Source organism: Hibiscus syriacus, unplaced genomic scaffold (assembly GCF_006381635.1).
Source record: "Hibiscus syriacus cultivar Baekdansim isolate YM2019G1 unplaced genomic scaffold, ASM638163v2 tig00010483_pilon, whole genome shotgun sequence".
NCBI classification, from domain to species: Eukaryota; Viridiplantae; Streptophyta; class Magnoliopsida; order Malvales; family Malvaceae; genus Hibiscus; species Hibiscus syriacus.
This window is the reverse complement of record NW_024062218.1, coordinates 26,945-51,259: the sequence shown is the minus strand read 5'-3', so window position 1 is coordinate 51,259 and position 24,315 is coordinate 26,945. Positions and strand designations below refer to the sequence as shown.

General features: G+C 35.8%; 1 protein-coding gene and 1 pseudogene across 2 annotated transcripts; one reads left to right on the top strand and one right to left on the bottom strand.

The window, feature by feature from the left end:
* On the bottom strand, positions 1–5,653 carry LOC120203875 (annotated as a pseudogene).
* A 13,485-nt stretch (positions 5,654–19,138) lies between these two features.
* LOC120203874 (chaperone protein ClpB1) lies at positions 19,139–22,962 on the top strand. Of its 2 annotated transcripts, none has more exons than XM_039204029.1 (7): positions 19,139–19,372; positions 19,563–20,750; positions 20,873–21,054; positions 21,137–21,768; positions 21,861–22,140; positions 22,233–22,430; positions 22,525–22,962. In XM_039204029.1, exons 2-7 carry the CDS (start codon positions 19,601–19,603, stop codon positions 22,831–22,833), a joined length of 2,751 nt encoding a protein of 916 aa, XP_039059960.1. In that variant the 5' UTR covers positions 19,139–19,372; positions 19,563–19,600; the 3' UTR covers positions 22,834–22,962. The 2 variants fall into 2 exon arrangements, with proteins under 2 accessions (XP_039059960.1, XP_039059959.1); XM_039204028.1 differs by having other exon boundaries at positions 19,139–19,376; positions 19,570–20,750.
* Positions 22,963–24,315: the final 1,353 nt, after the last annotated feature.

Genomic DNA, 24,315 nt, shown 5'->3' with positions numbered 1-24,315 from the left:
TTTTTACATCTGAAGGGCTTCTTTAGTATTTAATGTTTTTGACAAGATTCGTATACAAACACACGCTTCAACAACAAGCTTTGCCAAAAGAAGAGAAAAAGAAATGATATATTGGTATTTTGTGCGATAAAAGAACAGCATTAAGTCAGCCTCAATGCCATTTCTTGAAGATGGGCTCGCTTCTGAGACGCGTTAATCACGTGATTTGTTTCGGCAGTCTCGAGCACATCGGTCATTACGGCGGCTGCATGACCTAGAGGTTCCTCGGCTGTCCTCCTCAACATGAAGGCCTGCCGGAATTATATACTTATTAAAACAAGGTACCGCTGCTTGTAATGGTATAGCAAACATGAAAAAATATATCAAGAGGAAGAGATAGATCAAACCTGTCCATGATGTGAAATGGACAATGTACAAGGCTGCTGAAACCAAGGTTCGATTTGAACAGGCAATGCGGCAAAGAGTTGTATCTTAATCGACTGTCCCTGTGCAAGTCTTCGAGCACGAGACAGCCCCACCTGTTTATAACTCAAAGTAGCACAACTCAGATCTTCTCCACAATGAAACTTCAATTCCGAGTTTCTAGAACTAAAAACACAAAAACTTGCATGGAAGACAATCGGTCCTATCGTATAGGACTGTTACTATATTTTTGGGCGAATTTAGTCTCTACAATAATTTGATCATCTCTAGTCCCTCTGCTCAAAAATCATGATGTGTATTTTCAGTCCCAAGGCCGGCCTTTTTGCTGCTAATTCCGTTACTTTTGTTAAACATGTGTTGGATATTTGTCCATTTGTACAACAAAAAATTTCAAGGTGTAATAAAAAAGCAAAGTCAAATATTTGACAAAATTACCAATAAAATATTAACCTCAAGACTGAAAATACACATTTTGAGAAGTAGAGGGACTGTCAGACTGGAAATGATCAAATTATAGTAGAGGGATGAAATCCTTCAAAAACACATGGTGCAAGGACCTTCCCAGAATTTGACCAAAGGCAATTTAATGCTTTACTCTCCAGCATAAAGAAAAAAAAAACAAAAGCAGACCAGCGTTATGCTGGGACAAAACAAAGTTCTTCAGGACATTGGATCAAACTAGAAGGAACTCCTTTTCACATTCCTTCAATGCATGTTAAGTTTATATCCCAAATAAATACTTAAAGTATACTCTATTTTTCATTCAATTATCTAAAGTATTTTTTGATCAAAATAAATATCTAAAATTATTTTTTTTGGTCAAAATAGGTATCTAAAGTATTTTATGCCAAAATAGGTACCTAAACTATTCAGACTTTTCCATCTAAGTTCTAAAAAAATTGACATGTGACACTAATTAAAGAATACTTTAGGTACTTGGATGAAAAAATTGAATACTTTAGGTACCTGTTTTGATAAAAAAATATTTTAGGTATTTAAATGAAAAAGATGATATCTTTTAGGTACTTTTTTGTTATATAAGTCTTAAGTTTATACTAAAGCATTAGCTTAGCCTTCATCAAGAACTAGATTACCTGCAGTTTTCCGAGGTGCCAAGTCCCAGATATGCTGACAACCTCCACTACTTTATCATGCATTGACTGCGGATTGAAATTATCATACGTATCATCCTCGTTATGCCAAAGATCTACACCCCCCATGTAGCTTCCGATGTTTGAAAGAGGCTGGACTGATAAACCCAAGAGAATTATGTGTAGCCATTCTTCGAATGGAAAACCTTTTCAAAAGCTCAAAAAATATGCAAGATTTAAGAAAAACTCTTCCGAACAATCAACACATAATTATCTATATTTTTGCAAGCGTAACTAATTAAATGCTAGCATCCATACCTCAGGAACTTCTATTTTGACACCATCCACCTCAACTCTAACTTGCCAAGGAAAATCTGCAAATGTCCTATCCATGATACCCTTAGCACCTTCTCTTGCATAAAGCACTTTATTCATAAACTGCAGGTATTTTGAAGTAGCTTCAGCAAGATGGAATTGGATAATTAAATGATATAAGATCATTAGGACATGCAAAAGTTATCAAAAAAAAAAAAGGTCAAAATACATCTAATTCATGCAGCTACCTCCCAATGACAATATTTCTAATTTTATTTTCTTTACTTCAAAGCTAATTCGTTATTCACAACCTTCTGGTTTACACTTTAATTCTCTATGCACATCAATAAATTCAAACGAAGGTGAAAAAATGGGAGGATCTACATAAAAACACACAACGGTGTTTCATCGTCAATGGACAAGAGTTCCTTAATCAGGTAAGAATTGAGCAATAAAATGTTGACACTTTAAATTGTAAGTAATATTTATAGAAAAAAATTTGTAGTGGGGTAGGAAATGTAACTTCAATTTTCATGATTTTATTTATATACATTGATACTCCTAAACCCATGAGTTCACATAAATGCAGACCAGAAGATCAGAAAGTCCAAAATTATCATAACCAGGAAGCCTGAAATTAACAATTCCATTAGGTTGAAGAAACTAAATAATTATCAACCAACTGCCACTGTTCATTTTGCATGGCATTTCAAAATGCATAATGAAAAAAGATCATAGCTACCTGATTATAGAACTTCTCAGGATTCTCCTCTCTTAAGTTGTGAATATCCAAAGCAACCTTCGCATCACAACCAATTCCTGTGAGAGAATCATAATCAAGGAGAATACTACCAAGTTATAAAAGTAGTAAGACGTTTGAAATATCAATGCACTGATCTAACCAAGATAATTGGACAAACTAAAAACTATTCATTAGCCAGTTTAAATGCCAAGCATCACGTTTGATCCAAGATTTTGGGCATTTCAGGGGTATCAAGGCAGATATTTACTAATATAAGAGAGTTTAACTTGCAGCTAAGTAGAAACCCAATTGAAAAAACAGCTGTCATAGAAACCAGATTCTCTTCATCTTGCAATTGCTTTCTCTCTTAGTGAGTTCAAATTTCAAGTTCACAACCTAGACAATCAACTTAACCAGATTATATAAGAACTAGTCTGCATACCGAGATAGTTGTTCATAAACTTTGGAGGTTGAAGTTGCTTCCCCTGTTGGTTCAGAATAGCTACTTTCCAGCAGTCAAGGATGGTTACTGCAGCATGCTCTATTTCTTGCAACACTGTGCACAGGCCTCCTTGTCTCTCCACTGTGCCCAAGCCACCTCCCCACGATAGAACCCTGGCAAGATCATTTCCAGTTCCAGCAGGGAGAATAGCAACCGGAGGCGGAGAAACAAAATTCTGCTTGTCTACAACATTAAGAACCCATCCAACAGTTCCATCTCCCCCACATACAAGTATTCTCACGTGAGGCACCTTTCTGAATAAAAAAAGACCCATCTCTGGTCCCTGTGTTGAACTTAATTCAAAAACCTGCAACAAAATTTTGATAAGAAAAAACCTCAAAAATAGCAAAATGTAAAGCCAACCAGTGATCATTTTAATGAGAAGCCCTCAAACACCAAACTGAAAAACATATTCACAACAGTAAAAGTTAAGAACCAAACCTAAATTCAGAGTCAGCTAAAACATAAAAATTCCAATCCAAGTGGGGTAATACAGTATAACTGTATAAGGTTATTACTTTATTAAGACTCGCAAAAATATGACTTTTATCTTTTACAAGAGTTTGGGGAAAGTCATTCCTGGCCAAGTGGTAGCTGTACGCAGTTACTGATTTTTGCTTTCTCAATTTTCTTTGCTGATATACAGTCTGATATAGCAAAAATTTCAAAAATTGTCACACCAACACCTTGGGAGGCAACTTTGGCTACTCTTCTACATCCAAGTGCATATTTTTTAACAGGCAAATAACCAGAAACAGATAGATGGCTCTGATTTTAATTATTTTCATTAATATATTATAAAATGCTATATGTTATCAAGTTTAGCTTGCATGTTAGTCTTTGTCATCTGTAGGATACTAACTACCTCTCGAGCTTAGATCACATATAAGTCATAACTGTTGCAAAAAACATGGAGATATAAATTAATCTCATCAGTTTTAAGCCTAACAAAATGTCAGGAAAGTGGAAGTTTTCATTTTCCTTTTTAGCCCAGAGTTACTCCTACACAGCTACCCACCGCCACCACCAATAAATAAATGAAATAGAAAATCCACACTTCATGGCTAGATAATTAAACCTGAACAGGATTCAAAAGAAGGTTCAAGCACTGCTTAAGGGAATCTCCACGCTGTGCACCACTCTTCTTGTTGACGAAGACTAGTAATGGTTTTGCCTCTGGTGGCAGATCAACTAGCTCATATTTTTGCTTCATCCTTAACGCATGAGACTCGTCTTTCTGGTTAATCAATCCATTTCTTTTGAAACTAGGCTTTTTCTCAAAGTTCTTATCAATGCCACCATTCTGGCGTGGGGTTCCCGGGTTCATGCCACCATTGCAGTTCTCTTCAATTGCATGAGAACCATTTATATTTTCTTGGATATCCGCAGTACTCTCTGTGGGTATGTCGCAGAAGCTGTTGTTACTACCTGTATCAAAAGATGTTTCACCATTGTGCCACTGCTTCTTGCTCTGACTCCTAATGGTTGCCCGTACTGAAGAAGCAAGCTCATTTGCACCATGTGTGAGAGAGCTAAGAAATCCAGAATTAGGGCTCAACTCCTTAACATAAAGAGGTGAGAGAATCAGCCTTCTAAATGGACCTAAATCACAAATATCACCGGTTTCGTTAGACATATTACTGTGACAGTCCACGTGTAGGAGTCGTTGGCACCACAAGAAAAACCATATAGGAGATCCACTAAGGAAAGACCCGCTACATGACTCTTCACAATAGCTACAGAATGAAGCTTCATCAGGTTGATCAGTAAGATCTGCCCATCGAACTGCCCACTGATGCATCACATGATCAAAGCCAATCATAGATACACACTTGCAATCCTTGTGTGCACTCGAAGAGCAGCTCAAGTGTGCCACTCTGCCACAGATGCTACAACGATGAATGAAACTATCTGTAGACATCATAGGCCCTAGGGTTTGAGAAGGTGACATTCAGCAATTTAAACTCTTTGCGCGGGACACAGATTCCAATTCCCAAGTATGAGGAGCCACAGGAACCTTATGCTTGGCCTTAGGGTTTTTCTTCGACCTGGCTACAGCTTTCATCCAACTCAAGTTGATATTTCTTCTCCACTGGAAAGCTGTATAAACTATAGTTAAAATACCAACTAGGCCAGCAATAACACAAGAAAAAATGAAGAACCGTGAATCAGCCGCCATTTCAGCTGGATTTTTGTCCATCCAACTGGGATGCAACAGTCGTTCTTCATCCATCTTCAAACTTATATTATAGCATTCTAATGCAGCTAACAAACACCACACCAGCTAGTCACCAACTACAAATATCAATGCCAATACTCTTTACCCGAAAGAACGAAAAACTTGCTATATGTTAACTATAGAAATCTAGATTCATATCATTATCCATATCCGTACTTGTTACACAATCTCATTAGGTTCACTTCTAGTCTCACAGCAATCCTCCAAGCGCCCTTTTTTCTTCCTCAAAGAACAAAAAACCTATATAGAGAAAACCCGCTTTTCCAAATTACTAGTATCCAAGTAATACAGAAACTCCAGTGCCTTGATCAGAGCCAAGAAGGGAAATAAACAAACAATACCAGCAAAATAAGTAATAATAAATTCCTAGAACAAGTGATTGTAATGCAGAAATCAAAAAAGGACATCAAATTGAATTCTACAATAAAAAAGCAAAGTGCGGAAAAATCAATTCGATTGATCACGTGATGTATGCAAATGCAATGCACTGTTCTGCTACCGAGAGAACATAGTAAAATTAAAACAGCTAAAAGGCATAACTATTTTTAGGATCACGAATAAAATAAAAAAAAAAACTTGGCAGTGAAGTAAACCTGAGAATTTTTCTTAAGCAAACAAACAATGAATCAGATAATGAATGACTTCACCAAACAAACATGAACAATAAGAAACAAATTATTCAAAAAAAAAGGAAGATTGAGACTTACAATAAGCGGCCAATACGAAAGAAAGTGAGGATCGATGAAATCACAGAAAGAAAACCCTAGAGCCAAGGACTGATCCGTGTGGAGAAATCGAGAACCGAAAAGCATGAATTAAAAAATTAGAAAGAAAGAAAAAAAAAAGCACCAAATCTCAAGCTTTCAAAGATTCGGCCAGCCCAGCATACATAAAACGAAATCATTTTTTTATAAAAAAAAATCAATTCAATTATAGCTCCTTTTAATTACTTTTGTAATAAAACAATATAAAATAGTGTTGATTGTACAGGAGGTATTTCAACTTTTGAAGGACACGGATAACTCCTTAAACTATTTTTTAAATGTTTTTAGTATTTAATGTTACAAACTTATTAATTTCCTTTGTTAATTGACCTGTATCATAATCTAATCATTTTAAAAAATTTATCTAAAATTAAAAAAATAAAATTATATTTTATAAAAATAAATAAATTCCAAAATAATCCCAAAATTCTAAAAACTTTCATTCAACTCCTAAATCTATGTTAGCTGTTGTCTTTTGCTTTCGACGAAACTCCACCCGATCTTACCTCCCCTGACGACCAAAACCCCAATGAAATCGTGATCGATCGACAATTGATCGACGACTAATCGATGTTTTATAACCCACGTACCCTATGATGAAAATCGCGATCCCATGCGATTTCGACAACCAATCGACGACAACTACGATGGCGTATAACTAGGAGGATGGCATGGACTACGTCAATGGTGGTGGTCGTGGTCGTAGTCGGAAAGGGCTACAACGGTGGGTTATGGTTGGGATTTGAAGATTTTAAGGATTTTTTATAATTTAAGAGAAATTAAAAATTTTATAAATATAATAATATTTTAATACATTTTTATAAAAATAAATTCTAAAATTATCATATTGTGACATATGTTATTTAGCGGAAAAAATTAACGTCGTTGTCGACGGCCCGAGCACTTAAAGTGATAATGTTTATAACATTAGGAATCGGGATCATTCGAAAATAGTTTAGGAACATATTAGTGAAAAGCGGTATAGTTTTTATACTTATTTTATATTGAAGCCAAAAAATTAATATACTATTTAAATTTTTTTTGTACTAAATGCATTTTTTAAATTAAGAAATAATTTAATCTTTTGATCAACGTGCATCATCAATACGTTGTCCGCTAGAGATGATAACATTAAAAGGAGTTTATTTAATCATTTTAATTTTTAAAAATTAAATTAATTAAAAATAAAAATTAAATTATTTAAAAGAAAATACCAGATTAGTCGTTTTTCACAAAACTAAAAAAAATAGAAATTAAAAAGTATCAAAAATTATGAAATAATAAATCATTAATTATTGAAAATAAAAATATAACAAGGTTGCTGATAATATTAGCAAAAGGTGCATGATTTCCAAGAAGCTGAAACTCACGCGAAAGTTTAAAAAGAGTCTAATTTAAGAATAAAATATAAAGAAAATATAATACAATTGAAATTTTGATAAAAAAATATATAATATTTTAGATTATATGTAATTTAAAATATTATATATAATATTTTTAGTTATAACTTAAATTATTAGGAAAAATGTAATATTTTCGGATATAACTTAAAATATTATGAAAAAGATAATATTTTAAGTTTAATTAAACATTTTAAGTTACGTCCAATTTAAATGTTATACTTTTTAATAATATTTTTATTGTGTTTATTTTTACTATTTTTTAACTTTAAATATTTTTAATATTTTTCTATCATAATTAGGTAGTTTAGTTGGTTTCTATTCATAGTTCAACAAAAAAAAATTAAAAAGAAAAGTAACAATATTATTTTTAAAAATAAAAGATTCAAGAACATTGGAAAAAATAAAAAAAATTAAACATTTTTATCAAAGAAAAATCGTTTATTATCTCTCCTTATTATGAATCTATTATCGTTAATTGAACATATACTCAATCGAAAAATATAATAATATTTCTAAAACATTTGTATATAAGTTTAGGTACAATGACAATGGTCTTTCATCCGTAGATACTCACTACTAGGCCTGTAAATGAACTGAACGTTCAGCGAACCGTTCATGAACCGTGCGGCGGGAAGTTCGTTTATGTGCGTTTATTTATTAAATGAACGAACATGAACAAGATTTTTTGTTCGTTTAATTAAATGAACGAACATGAACATAGGTCTCGTTCGTTCATTTACGTTCGTGAACGTTCGGTTATGTTCGTTCGGTTATGTTCGTTTATGTTTGTTCGATTATGTTCGTTTATGTTCATTCATTTATGTTTAACTCAATCTTCTTAAATCAATTTTGGTGACCAATTTGTAAGTATCTTAAAAATATTAATTAATATGATATTCTGATGACCAACTCCATAATTAATCCAATTTTATTTGGAGATTAAATCCAATATGTTAACATGTGAGGCACCTCGCACCTATATTCATTTCCCCCTTTTTTTCCCAAACCCTAGTGTTCACTAGAGAGTGGAGACGATCGCTGAAAGCTTCAAAACAAGTTATATTATAGTGCAATATGAAGTTTTACATGTTTGTTTTCATCTCTTTCTCTGTTTTATTTGGCTTAATAGTTGATATGTAAAGTTATTACAGGTATCTTCACATCTAAAACTCAAGAAAACATCATACTTCTTTCTAGAAATAGATGGGAATATAAAGGTAACAATCGGAAGTATACGAGCATCAGTAAAGAGAAAAATATATAGAATTTACCAGAAAACAAAACAAAGGTTTCTATGCCATTTCTGAAAAAGAGTGTAATAGGAGAAAATGATTGTTCATATGTAATCATGGACCACTAAGATAAATGTTATAGCGTTAAATTAAAGTTGTGTGAATCATTTAATATCTTTAAAAGATCGATCGAAATATTTGATATCTTCAAACATTTCATCACTGCTAATCAACTCTTACGCTATTTATCACTGTAGATTTGGTTGATTTGCATTGTCGACTATTTTTCATGAAAGAACAATGGAAGGTAGGGTCTCCAACGTTTATGTTCGTTTATGTTCGTGTTCATTTATGTTCGTGTTCGTTTATGTTCGTGTTCGTTTATGTTCGTTTATTTATTAAATGAACGAACATGAACAAATTATATTCCTTAATAAACGAACATGAACAAAAAAAAATTTGTTCGTTTATGTTCGTGTTCGTTTATGTTCGTCTATTTATTAAATGAACGAACATGAACATACCTCCGTTCGTGTGCGTTCGGTTCGTTTACAGGCCTACTCACTACCTAGCCAACTCAATATTTCTTGGATGCTTTACGTCTACTATATTTACTCTGGTTGTAACCCACTCCCATAAGTGTTTCTGGGCCCCTTTGGCCATTTACGTCCCCCACTGAATATGTTCTACCATTACGGGCCATCTTTAGTTCTTACGGACCTTAACCGGGTCGAAACTGATCAACCAAAGTGAGTAGTATCGATAGTCTACTTGTAGTATCGATACCCCTATGAGTATATGTACCAAAAATGCATTCGAAAGTTGAAAATAGGGCTCATTATCAATACTTTTACCTTGAGTATCGATACTCTAAGGACAATATCGATACTCTCCCCAATAGTATCGATACACCCTTATGAAATCCTTAATTTTTACCCTAATTCATCTAGTATCGATATTGTTCATTCTAGTATCGATATTCGAACCCAGACATGATTTATTTAGGCTCGGGAAAACACGTAAAATCACTCTTAAGGCCATAGTTTGGTTTCAATGGTGTGTTGAAACTTTGGGAGCTAATTAAGGTCATAATGTGTCTTAAAACACACGATTTACATCAAATTCATCATATATGACTTAAATCAAGTTTGAAACCTTAAAAGCTCAAATACTCAAATCCTAGCAATCCATCATATTTATGAAAGTCTTAACACTCCAAAGGATTAGAAATACACTACTTTGATGTTTAAATCCCAAAATTAAGCTTCTTGCTTAGCCACACTCTTTTCCTTTGTGATTTGGATGAAAACTCCCATTTTTCTCTTGCAAACAAGGAACCCAATGTTTGATTTATTAAAATGATGTTGCTGGAGAGATTTAGAATGAAAATGAAGTATGAAATAGGCAAGAAATGGCTTTACAGACTTACCATTGGTTTATGGAGCTAAGAGGGAAAATGGAAGAAATCGAAATGAAAGGAAGAAGATGAAAAGAGAGATATAAAAGCTTTAATCCTCTAAAATGGGGGTAATTGTTCTTTTGGTCATTTCTCAACTTTCTAACATTAAAAAACCTCATCTTATGACTAACTGGGCCCAATTTCAACCTAATTAAGCCCAACAACTTGAATTATAAATTCTACGAGGTTCACTTACCTCTCGGGTAAACCCAAAATTACTAACTCAAAATTCGAGGTGTCACAACTCTCTCTTTTTTAAAATAAATTTTGTGCTCGACTTTTACTCGAACTGAAAACAACATACTCTTTGGTAAAACATTGAGGCTCTTATCTGAACTGATCCTCAAGGAAAAAGTCATCGCAACCTGACATGTTATTCAGAACTCACAAAATCGATCTACAATTTTCGTAAGGGTACTACCTGCGTCAGACCTTAGTGAACACCTTCGAGAATCATAAAGCCCTGGAATCGTATTCCTATTGTCTAACATTGAAATCTCATAACGTCTCACTAGGAAAATGGTACTCCACGATTCGCTTCTATCATAACCCCTTTTTACTGGCTTACCTTACTCTATTGAGTTCACTTACTGTATCATCTTATGAATCTCTTTAGTTACTGAACTTGAGTAACTTATAAACTACATGCTGAGACCCTAAGAATACTTGTCATACATGGTCTCGATGATAACCACTAAAGATATGATGATAAATCTCGACTTCCTAACGTCAAGCTTTACGCTTTTGTTGCGCAACTTTGATTTAATATTCATTCATGTTACTTATATAATCCTCTTTTACCATGCGATTTATATACTCTCTATTCATATGATCGCACATCTGAGGTGTTTACAACCAGGAATAAGCCACTTGTCGAGCGAAACTAGCAACCTTTGGCTCTTTTAAAGAGAACGCTTTACAAAGGTGAGGTCTCACACAACCACACTCTGACTTACTGATTATAAGGTTCTATGTCGAACACTTACTATCACTATCCACTACTGAGCTATTTGGCGACTACTAACACTGGCCAACAACTTTTAACGTACTTGATCTCCTTTAGTTTGAAGCACCAAAACCCACGATACTACGTAACTCTTCACCCTATTATGTGTTGTATATATCTCGCGCTCATATACCAACACGAAGACATCACTAACAAGGCTTGGTTCACTTAGTTGATTCACTTACTGTTCATGTGAAAGGGTATCCTAGTGACGTTAGAGGGTTCACTACACCTCGAGACTCGCAACTCAGTAACATACTTATAGTACACTTGGTACCTATGGTGAAATTCCAAAACTGTTGCATCGGAATGTATACCTGGATAACTTCCTCATCGTGAGTACTTGGTGCATTTGTGCCCAGTTAGCAACTGAAGTGCCTCGGCACTAGCTGAGATATATATTGGGGCTTTTGGCAACATGGTGATTGCTATACTGATAAGGGTAATCTGGTTATTCATTAACACTCACTAGGAGATTATCATCTCTACTACTAAACTAGGATTACTAAACCTCTACTGGTCGATCATGAACCCTCTACTATCGATACGAAGACATCCTTATAATATCGTATCTAACTCTCACAACCCACATGAATGTTCCCCTATAGAACACATAAAGGCAAAGGATTTTATGACTAAACATTTTCTAAGAGTGAATCTTCAATTTAACAAGGAACATCCATTCATTCTCATAAGGTCCTCAACGTCTTTGAACTTGCAACTCTAAAACCGAAGTAATACTTGTGCAATAATTTTCCCTAATCGTCTACTAAGTTTGATTTAAGCCGTCAGCTAATATCTACGATAACCTTGTCTAACCCACTAGGATCCACCTTCTAGCCGCTTGTATTCCTTACTCTTGGATTCTTAACGTAAAAATGCTTCCTACCTAGATCACTTGACATCGCAACATAATACATGCATTTACGCTTGCTGAAACAACATGAAAACTAAGGTAGCTGAAAATATATCTGCCATCCCATGTAAAACATCAATGTCCTGACCTTGCCTCTCTACGATCCGTCAAACTGAAACACGCATAGTATATAATACCCAAAAAATTTGGATAATGACCAAAATGAAAATTTTGAATGCTTGATGGTTAAAGTAGAATAATTGAGAAAAAGTTTAGGGAATTAAGTGGTGATTTTCCCAAAAAGAATTTTATTTCATAAATGGATTTATTTAGTGGCCAAATTATAAATTTGGTAAAGTTTGGTGACCAAAGTATAAACTCTAAAAGTTTAGGGACCAAAATGTAATTTAAAAACATTACATATTGGTCACGAAAATAAGTAAATAAAAATATTATTTTCACATTTTTAAAATGTTGGAAAATAATATTTAATGGTTTAATTCAATGTTTAATTTGAATTGTTTGATTAAAGTGACTGAATTGTAATTTTTGGAAATTACAAGGGCTAAATGGTAAAGTGGAAAACTAATTTGTTCATCTTTGACTATTGAAAGATGACAAGGCTGATATTTATCTGATTTTGAAGATGATAAGGATATGTATCTTGGTTTAATGGTGATTATAAAGTTATATTAAGGGTATATTGGTATTTTCTCAAGTTAATGATTAAATATTATTTTAAAAGATGATAAGCATGATATGAATCTAAAATATCATGCTAAATGTTCATCTTCTCTAGCATCTTCACGTGAGAAAGCTTGAAGATCATGATTGATTTGCGATTGAAGCAAGTCAAGTATAAAAAGGGTTTATTGTGGAACATAGTGAGGCACATATTGTGGATTTTATAAAGTGTCAAGGTGAGTGCAATACATGCATGACATTATACATGGATGTTTTATACATCATCGGGAAGACTTGAGATAAGTAGACCTTTTTTTATGTTGACATGATATTTATGTCATTTATCATATATTTGATATATTCTAAATATGTCAAAGGTTGAAAATAAAATGCATTGATCACTGATTTTTGCATATGATTTTTATCATGAATGTTATTTCGGGTATGAACTGCCCAATGTTAAATATGGATAATATACTTTGCCATGGATGAATTGAATAAAATAGACTATATGCCTAAGTAAGTCATTGAGGGACAAGGTATAGTTGGCATGCCATAGAGTATAGCAGCTGTAGGTTCATAATACACTTCGGTGTATATGGTGGGCACGACCTTATGTGTAATACACTTCAGTGTATATGGTGGGCACGACCTTATGTGTAGCACTACGGTGCAAATGTTACTCGAATACCCAGGGTCCTCAGGGTTGTATATTGGGCTATAGGCTATGGATTATGGTTTATTGCTTAATAAAAGGTAAGCATGCAAATAATCTTACGAGCTTATGGAATATTGGCAAGTATATGGGTAAAAATAAGCTTACGAGCTTATGGGACAAATGGTAATTATTTTGGTAAAATAAGCTTACGAGCTTACGGAAATAAATGGTAAAATATTGGATATGCAAATAAAATGATTTTATGTCATTTTGAATTTGACATTGAAAATCATACATGAATTGTATTGCACTGATTATTGTTTTTAATTGTCTCACTAAGTATATACTTAGCGTGTGATGATTTTCACGCGTAGGTAAAAAGCCAGTAGTGGAATAAAGAGTTTAAAGTGACATCAAGCATCGAGGTGTATATTTTCAATATCAGTAAGACATCCTAAGATGTAATGTTGACTATATTAGTGGCTTGTAATTATTAAGTTTTACTTGCTTTGATGAAAGGATAATTTTTTATGATTTTATATGTATAATGCTGAAATTACTGTAGCAGTCACTGTAGCAGTACTGAAGCGTTACTGTAGCAGTGCATCGATGCACAAACATAATTCAAAATTTTGGTGTTTCGGTGCACTGTTTACGTCACTGTAGTAGTGCATCGGTACACTGTTCACTGTGCACGAGTACTGTTCATAACTGTTCACGATACTGTTTATCACTATTCATAAAAAAATCTTTTGAATTAAATTTGCTATAACAAAATATAAATTATATGATATGATATTTTTATAATATCAATTACCATTTTAAGAAAATAAATTTTAAATCGTTGTGTAAATTGGATAATGGTTTTAAATCAAGAACTGATCGATCTTCTCATCTACTTCTTGTCCAAGAATAGAACTAAAACCTCCCTGAGGCCCTCAACCATCCTGACCTACTGATATCGCTTCACTCGGTTTAGTTGAAACAATGCCACTTGAACTAAGGCAATCACTTATCATATGCGCCAAGAACCCATCTCCATAACTCTTTCTAGAAAGCTTAAAAGACATTCCTGGATGATTTTTTCCATACTGCTCACGCTCTGGGCAATAAAAAATTCAACTGAAGCTTCCCAAGCTCACTACAGAATATGGAGCTGACGATCTTCTATGAGACCCTATAACTAACCTTTGACTCAGTTGGAGTGATTCAGCTGACGTCATTCTCCTTTACTCAATACAATTTTTGACCATATAGATCACTAACTAAGATAGATCTATTGATACACGAGTCCTTGTACTTAGGGTGCCTAGCGCACCCAACCAACTTATCCTCATGCTTTACCATGAAAACCCTCTGAGAAGATTTTCCACTAACTGTTCATTGATATCCAAATGAAACCTCTCAAGAACCTCTTTTACTTCAAGGGCTCAGTCACAACTAGCTCTAGAGCATAATAACTCAACCCAAGAAGGTATTTCTCTCCTGTTTGTACACTGAGCAATCTCCCTAAACTCGTCCAGAAACTGATTCAACGTAGGCACCTTTGGTTGTAGAGCCATCTCTATAGTCTCCCACTAATTGATAATATCACTCCGAGTAAAGTGATGGCACACTCCTGCTCACCCTCTAGGTAGGGTGAAGTTGCCTTAAAGTTATCACGGTCTATCTCTTAACCATTGATTGATTGAATTCGATCATCACCACTTAAACCATAGAAGTCGGCTGTCTGATACCTCTTTAATCTCTCTATTGGGAATTCTATTGCCACTAACGCACTTTGGGTGGCTGAATGAACTATTTGAGCTCTAGGAATAATGTTCACCACCTCCTTGATGGTGGAAGTTAAACCTTTAAAAAAAGGTCGCCCTTGCGACTCCCGTACCTAACGGGACTCTAATATCCTTTGCCCTTGGCATTAACTTCTTACTGTCTTTATCGAGATGAGGGGCTCGCCTCTCTATCCTATCACAAGGATTATGTTGTAAATTGTATGTTATCGTGAATTCAACGATACTGATTAAGAAATGAGGCACCATTAGGATTTCAGACTAATAGAAGTACTTTAAGTACCTAGGGGCATGTATTCACTATCACCTTACTAAAACTAACCACTAGGTCCTAGGAACGACTCAACCTAACATTATGATACAACTAAATGTAACACCCTAAACCTGAATGGGCCTAAAGTGTCACATTAGGCCACCGAGGCAACCTTTGATTTTCAAAACCTATTTATTTTCTTTTAAACATATTGTATGGTATCAATGATAAACATAAATATCAGTTATAAAACATTTTATAAACTGGAGCTCCATGACACATAATGTAAATCAAATAATACAAACTCTTTCTCAAAAATTTGAATACACGAGTAAGTTTCTATGAATACATATGCCCACTAAGCTATGCTACAGTACTATAAAGGCGATGATGGAAGTCCTACTGTGACGGTACTCCACGAATAACTCAAGCTAATGATATGCTAATGAAAAAAATCCGAAGGCTGAGCTTACAAAGCCCAACAATATAATCACTAATCTAGAGCAACATTAAAAGTTTCATAAAAACAAACATACTGAAGAGATGGTATTAAGTAGTAGGTACATGCTCCTCTGCACTATCTGAATTCAATATTGACTCTAGTGTGCATTATACACTAGTTGAGGTAGGCTTCACGATGTGGCTGAGGGACTGCATCTCGGAGCACACATCCCTTTAAACTACCACTGTCACTACTACATGATTCACAACATCGAATAAACAAGTTATGGCGGGCGTCATGGTACGGCTGAGGGATCCAGCATCTCAGAGCTCACACACCCCTCTAGCCTGCCTGAATACCTGAAGGTACTCTAAGGTGATATCTGAAATTCTACATCAGAAACGTACATCCCATCAACTTACTCCGTCAAGTATTAAGGTATATGAGCCCAGCTAGCAAGATAAGTGCCTTGGCACTGACTTGTATATACCTGGACACAATGACAGATAAGACAATCATTCTACAGCTAAAGTAACTCGGGTGTATTGACTGTTTCCCAAGTGTCACACACAAAGCCTAGTTTTATGACATCCTAGTTGTTACTATTTCTAGTTGTTCTAAGTTATTACTGATCTCATTTACTAGTCTACTAATTGTTATCTTGCATCATCCCCTCATCTAGAACTTTATGCAAGGGTTTATTAGTCTGTTATTACTGATAGTATGCTCTAATATGGCAGTTCTCTACTTAAGGACATTTTAGCCACTTCTCTAACTTTAGAGAAATCTCTACGAGTTTTATGACTTCACAGTGACTACTGTATTCTCTATTTACGAATTACGATACTGGCTGTGATATTGGATGTCCCGATACCTGACTCGGGTTTATTTTTAGTTAACGATACTCTATCACTCTTACTATCTCAACTAGCTCTCAAATTAAGGGATAACTGTACGTTCATCACTCTTTATCGTTCTTACGGTACACGACTCTACTACTTTATTATCTGATTATTCGATCATATCGCTTACCGGTACACTCTATGTAATGGTCATTCTTCCGTAGATACTCATTACATGGCCAACTGAAGATTTCTTGGATGATTTATGCTTACTCTGGTTGTAACCCACTCCCACAAGTGTTTATGGGTCCCTTTGGCCATTTACGTTCCCCTCAGACTATGTTCTACCATTACGGACCATCCTAAGCTCTTACGGACCTTAACCAGGTCAAAACTGATCAACCATGGTGAGTAATATCGATACTCTACTTGTAGTATCGATACCCTAGGGTTAAGTATTGATACCCCTATGAGTATCGATACCCCTATGAGTATCGATACCAAAAATGTATTCGAAAGCTAAAATGGGACTCTGTATCGATACTGTTACCCTGAGTATCGATACTCTAGGGCAGTATTGATACTCTCCACAACAGTATTGATACTCATTTCTGAAATCCCTAATTTTTACACCAATTCATTCAATATTGATAATGTTCATCATAATATCAATACTCGAACCCAAAACGGTTTATTTAGGCTCGAGAAAACACCTAAAATCACTCATAAGGTCATAGTTTGGGTTTTAATGGTGTGCTGAAACTTTAGGGAGCTAATTAGGGTCGTAAAGTGTCTTAAAAGCACGTGCTTTACATCAAATTCATTATCTATGACTTAAATCAAGTTTGAAACCCTAAAAGCTCAAATACTCAAATCATATCAATTCATCATATTTATGAAAGCCTTAACACTCCAAAGGATTATAAATACACTACATTGATGTTTAAATTCTGAAATAAAGCTTCTTGCTTAGCCACACTCTTTCCTTTTGTGATTTGGATGTAAACTCTCATTTTTCTCTTGCAAACAAGGAACCCAAGCTTTGATTCATTAAATTATGTTGCTGGAGGGATTTAGAACGAAAATGAAGTATAAAAGAGGCAAGAAATGGCTCAAAAGAATTACCCTAAGAGCTTGGAGAGAAAATGGAAGAAATAGAAATGAAAGGAAAAAGATGAAATGAGATATATAAGAGCTCTCATCCTTTAAAATGGGGTAATTGTACTTTTGATCCTTTATCAACTTTCTAACATTAAAAAACCTCCTCTTATTACTAATTGGACCAAAGTTCAACGCAATTAAGCCCAACGATTTGAATTATAAATTCTACGAGGTCCATCTACTTCTCGGGTAAACCCAAAACTACTAACCCAAAATTTGGGGCGTCACATTATATATTCATGATAATTCTCAATCTTTTGACATTAAATATTCATACTCTTAACATTCATGGTATTTGAACCCAAATTTTCAAAAAATAAAAAAACCTTTTTACCACGTAATTCACTTGCTATTTCAGTTTTTAGATATATAACATGACTACCGATCTAAACAGCGCGTGTGTTGCAGCGTGTCTAGGGAAGCGTATAGGACACTGGATACTTAAATTATCAGTTGCATGACACGTGTAGAAAACAACACGTGGAATAATATCTAGACAATTTCAATATATATTATTTTATCTTTTGGGGAACTGTTTCCTTCGAATTAATAATAGGATAAATTATAAATTTCACCACTTAACTTTATCTTTACTCTTATTTGAGTATTACATTTTAAAACTTTCAATTTTCTCACTAAATTTTTTGATTTACTTCTATTTTTATCACTCACTTTCTAAATATTTAATGATATTATTATTTGACATTTTGATCACTTATTTATTTTTATGATTGTATTTTAATCATTTTATTATTCTCTTTAAAATTATAGATAATATTTTTTTGGTCACCTATCATTAAAAATAATAAAAAATATTGATATGTCAATTATTTATTTATTTTTCAATGATGATGTGATATTATCTTATGGTAACATGTTAACATTATCATTATTTTTTTATTAAGTTAAGGTCATTACAAAGTAGTATATGTTCTAAATACTCTTAACCATTTGACAATGAACGCTCAATCACCCTACTACAGACGTTGGTGCTCGAACCCATGACCTCAAGGAACAAAACGATTCCTTTAACCATTGAGGTAAGTCGGTTAGTACTAGCACTATCATTAATATTTTAATAACGGTTGACCAAAATATAATATTATATATTATCTTAAAAAATAGGTGAATGATTAAAGAATCAAAAGAATAAAAGAGTGACTCTATACATAATTTACCCTTAAATAAATTGTCGTGAAGTTTACGCTTAATATGGAGCGAGTGGATAACATCAGAGAAATCGGGTATCTTCGGCTCATCGACTCCAGTAGTTTCTAGCAACAACTATCATCTTCTAGACTCGTCTTCCACTCTTACAAAAACCCACTCTCCCCCTCCCTCCTTTCTCACAATTTCCCAATTGAAATCATCAATTCTCACTCTTTCAAAGCATTCCAATTCTCAAATTCCCAAACAAATCTTTTTTAATCAGTAAGAAAACAGCAAGAGAAACTCCCTGTTTTAACATTTCAACTCAGAGTCTCACCAATCTTCATATCGACTTTGATCACCAGGTAAGGGAGAGTGAAACCCATATTTGGTTTTTTTTCTGTATTCAAATCTGTGTTTTCTTGGATAAGAAAATGATTACTTTGTTAATTCTTTATGTATTCATATCTGTGTTTTCTTGGCTAAGAAAATGATAACTTTGTGAATCTTTGGTTCATTTTTATGATATGGGAATCTCATTTTTCTTGTTGTTTATAGGATTTATAATTTTTACAAAGTTTAAACAACAATGAATCCCGACAAGTTTACCCACAAGACAAACGAGGTTCTTGCCTCTGCTCATGAGCTAGCAATGAGCAACGGCCACGCTCAATTCACCCCTCTCCACCTTGCCGTCTCTTTAATCTCCGATCCCAGTGGCGTTTTCCCTCAATCCATCTCCAATGCCGGCGGTGAAAGCGCCGCTCAAGCCGCCGAGAGGGTGTTCAATCAGGCGTTGAAGAAGCTACCGTCACAGTCGCCTGCTCCGGATGAAATCCCAGCGAGTACTTCACTTATTAAGGTAATCCGTCGAGCCCAGGCGGCACAGAAAGCCAACGGAGACTCTTATTTGGCTGTTGATCAGTTGATTATTGGCCTCATCGAAGATTCCCATATAGCTGATTTGATAAAGGAAACCGGTGTTGCTCCCGCCAGAGTGAAATCCGAAGTCGAAAAGCTTCGAGGAAAGGAAGGGAAGAAGGTGGAGAGTGCTTCAGGGGACACTACATTTCAAGCTTTAAAGACCTACGGTCGGGATCTTGTAGAGCAGGCAGGCAAACTTGATCCGGTTATTGGTCGAGACGAGGAAATCCGAAGGGTTGTCCGAATCCTCTCGAGGAGAACGAAGAACAACCCGGTTCTCATTGGGGAACCCGGTGTAGGTAAAACTGCAGTCGTAGAGGGTTTGGCTCAAAGAATTGTGAGAGGGGATGTCCCTAGTAATCTCAGCGATGTGAGAGTTATTGCGTTGGATATGGGTGCATTGGTTGCCGGAGCAAAGTATCGAGGTGAATTCGAGGAAAGATTGAAGGCTGTGTTGAAAGAAGTGGAGGAAGCCGAAGGAAAAGTGATTCTCTTCATTGATGAAATCCATTTAGTACTTGGTGCCGGTCGAACCGAGGGTTCCATGGATGCGGCTAACCTCTTTAAGCCTATGCTTGCTCGGGGTCAACTCCGATGCATTGGTGCCACAACACTTGAGGAATATAGGAAGTATGTTGAAAAGGATGCCGCATTTGAACGAAGGTTTCAACAGGTTTATGTAGCTGAGCCGAGTGTTGCAGATACGGTCAACATCCTTCGAGGGCTGAAAGAAAGATACGAGGGTCACCATGGTGTTCGGATTCAAGACCGAGCGCTAGTGGTGGCAGCGCAGTTGTCAAGTCGCTACATTACTGGTATATAGCACATTTCCTCATGCATTTCACGCTTTAGGGTTCACCTTATAATATTTGTTATTTTCTGCTATTGAAGTTCCTACATGATACTTATCTGCATTGTAATTGTTTGTTCAATTCAGGACGCCATCTTCCGGACAAGGCTATCGACTTAGTCGATGAAGCTTGTGCAAATGTGAGAGTTCAGCTAGACAGTCAGCCCGAAGAGATAGATAATCTTGAAAGGAAACGGATGCAATTAGAAGTCGAGCTGCATGCCTTGGAGAAGGAGAAGGATAAGACGAGCAAAGCTCGACTGGTCGAAGTATGTGTCTACTATCATAAAAGTGATTTATTATGTTAATTTGCTTAGGTTATCGGATCTGACTTTTGTTCCTTTGGTCTAGGTTCGGAAAGAGCTTGATGACTTGCGGGACAAGCTTCAGCCATTGATGATGAAATACAGGAAGGAGAAGCAAAGGGTTGATGAGATCAGGCGACTGAAACAGAAACGAGAAGAGCTCATGTTCGCATTACAGGAGGCTGAAAGACGATATGATCTGGCGAGAGCTGCAGATTTGAGATATGGAGCGATTCAGGAAGTTGAATCTGCAATAGCGCAGCTCGAAGGGAACTCAGATAACACAGATGAGAATGTAATGTTAACAGAAACGGTTAGACCCGAACATATTGCAGAGGTTGTAAGCCGCTGGACCGGTATTCCTGTCACGAGGCTCGGACAGAATGAGAAAGAGAGGCTGATTGGGCTTGCTGAAAGGCTGCATCAAAGAGTGGTGGGCCAAAACCAAGCAGTTGATGCTGTTGCAGAGGCTGTTTTGAGGTCAAGAGCCGGACTAGGACGACCTCAGCAACCTACGGGCTCGTTCCTTTTCTTGGGTCCAACTGGTGTCGGAAAGACGGAGCTTGCTAAGGCACTAGCAGAACAACTCTTTGATGATGAGAACCAGCTGATCAGGATTGACATGTCTGAGTATATGGAGCAACACTCGGTTGCTCGACTTATCGGTGCACCACCGGGGTACGCTGATTCTTCTTGTGCATGCTATGCTTCATTTTAATGTGATAATACAGTAGTAACTCACATCTCTTTTCCTTGTTTTTGTTTATCAGGTACGTTGGACACGAGGAAGGTGGTCAACTTACTGAGGCTGTAAGGCGGAGGCCGTACAGTGTTGTGCTCTTCGATGAAGTCGAGAAGGCACATATCTCCGTCTTCAACACTTTACTCCAAGTCCTAGATGATGGTCGATTAACCGATGGTCAAGGCCGCACTGTAGACTTCAGAAACACAGTGATCATCATGACATCGAACCTCGGAGCGGAACATCTTCTCTCGGGGCTTAGCGGAAAATGTACTATGCAGGTTGCACGCGACCGAGTAATGCAAGAGGTAGTTAAATGAACCAAAATTCTCAAATTTTGTATCATACCCAAGTTTGGTTTTGAAGCAATTGAAGTACTAACATATTTTCGTTTTGACAGGTTCGAAAACACTTTAGGCCGGAGTTGCTGAACAGACTGGACGAGATAGTAGTCTTCGATCCACTGTCGCATGACCAATTGAGGAAAGTTGCTAGGCTGCAAATGAAGGATGTTGCAAGCCGACTTGCCGAGAGAGGTATTGCATTGGCTGTAACAGATGCAGCTCTGGACTATATATTATCTGAGAGTTATGATCCGGTAAGCACCGTTTTACATGTTTTATACCCGTTCAATCGTGGAGTCTATTAATATTTTCATGTTGGCGAAGATGTTAATAATTTTGCTGGTACAGGTATATGGTGCAAGACCCATAAGGAGATGGCTGGAGAAGAGGGTGGTAACGGAGCTGTCGAGGATGTTGGTTAGAGAGGAAATTGACGAGAACTCCACGGTTTACATTGATGCCGGTACCCAAGGGAACGACTTGGTGTATCGTGTGGAGAGAAATGGAGGGTTGGTTAACGCTGCCACCGGCCAAAAATCTGAGGTGTTGATCCAAATTCCTAACGGGCCAACAAGAGACGCCGCAGCCCAGGCGGTGAAGAAGATGAAGGTTGAAGAGATGGATGATGATGATGAAGCTGATGGGATGGACATGTAAAGCATGAAGTGTGTTTGCATTTTGTCTTTTTGTTTTGTGTTCAAATCAAAGTGTATTTTCTCCCTTTTGGGTTTTTTTATTTTAAGATGTTATAAAGTTGAGGGTTCATTGTAGAACCCTTTCGAGTTTGCAAAGTGCATGTTAATAATAAACTATACTTTTGGTCATCCAGTTTTTTGTGTTTTTATTTTTGACTACTCAACTTTAACACTTTTTAATTTCATCACTAATTTTTTAAATTTAGCAAAGTGCATTAATCCATGCAAATTTAATTCAGTTACGAATATTTGAAGTCTTATTGACATTTAACATGGTTGTTGATCAAATCTCCGATTTTCAGTTTATACTGTTATTTCTAGGGTTCCCTCTCCCAAATCTCCTTTGATGCAGAACACCACCACTCTTCAATTTTCCGGCCCTAATCCCCGTAATCAATGCCCAGGTTGATCAAAATGACCGGCAGCGCCACGGGTTCTGGTACGACGCCCTTCTGGTAGGTTCGCCACTTCTGTTCGTGGTGTACCTGGGCTAAGCAGAACGTTGGGAAGCTGAGAAACGGAAGGTCGTACATTGTGATTTCCTATTATGCCCTTCTCTGGTCTGCTGCCGGACTTGACCTCCCTTGGTGTGTCCCCTTCAGGTATATCTCCGATTTTTCCCCTATTAAGAAAGTATACATTGTTCTTTGAATTTGGTGAATAAGTTCTAAGAAAATGATAACTATCAAGGAATAGTGATAAAGCAGAAGATTGTGAATAAGCCTTGCAACTTGCGTTTAGTAAGTTCTGATTGAGTTGGATTTTGTTGGTTTTGGTTAGCTTTCTGATTTAGTAATCTTAAAGTAAAATGCAAATAGAAAAGTAACAATCCAATGGAGTACTATATGATGCTCTGTTACTCTGAAATTCTTTGTTTTCCATGAAGTATCTGTGTCTAATGCATGTCCGGATAACTTCAAATTTAAAATTTTATATTAGGAGATAAATTTACAAACTTTTCAGACAAAATCAGATTATCGTTTGAAAATACATAGAAATTTTTTTAGAACATGTATAAAACAGGAAATTCCAGGGAATGGCTGTTTCCACCCGTCAGTCCTTGGTTCATCTCCATATCATGGTATAGATTAGGGATATAACCATCCAAATACATGAAAAAATACTAGTTATTTCACTCTATTTAAACGGGAAAACATGATTTGAACTTGATTCTTGTAAGTTTCTGATTGTTGAACTTGATTAATGAAGAGTGGAATGTGGTAATGGAAAGGAGGCTGCTTGGAATCTTCTGTCACTATTAACATCTGGGTGGTTGTGTTTTGAGACCAGTTTGGTGGGTTTCTTACTTCATGAAGATGAACTGATCGAATATCGCATCTTGAAATTTTTAAATTTTTATTATTTATTTTATAATTTTAGTTGATGAAATTTATACATCTTTAAATATTGTAATTTTATACTCTTAAATTTTTAATATATTTCT

Coding starts and splice junctions, on each gene's coding strand:
- LOC120203874 (XM_039204029.1), top strand. CDS start 19,601: ATGAATCCCGACAAGTTTACCCACAAGACAAACGAGGTTCTTGCCTCT. Junction 20,751..20,872: donor GTCAAGTCGCTACATTACTG/GTATATAGCACA, acceptor TGTTCAATTCAG/GACGCCATCTTCCGGACAAG. Junction 21,769..21,860: donor CTTATCGGTGCACCACCGGG/GTACGCTGATTC, acceptor TTTGTTTATCAG/GTACGTTGGACACGAGGAAG.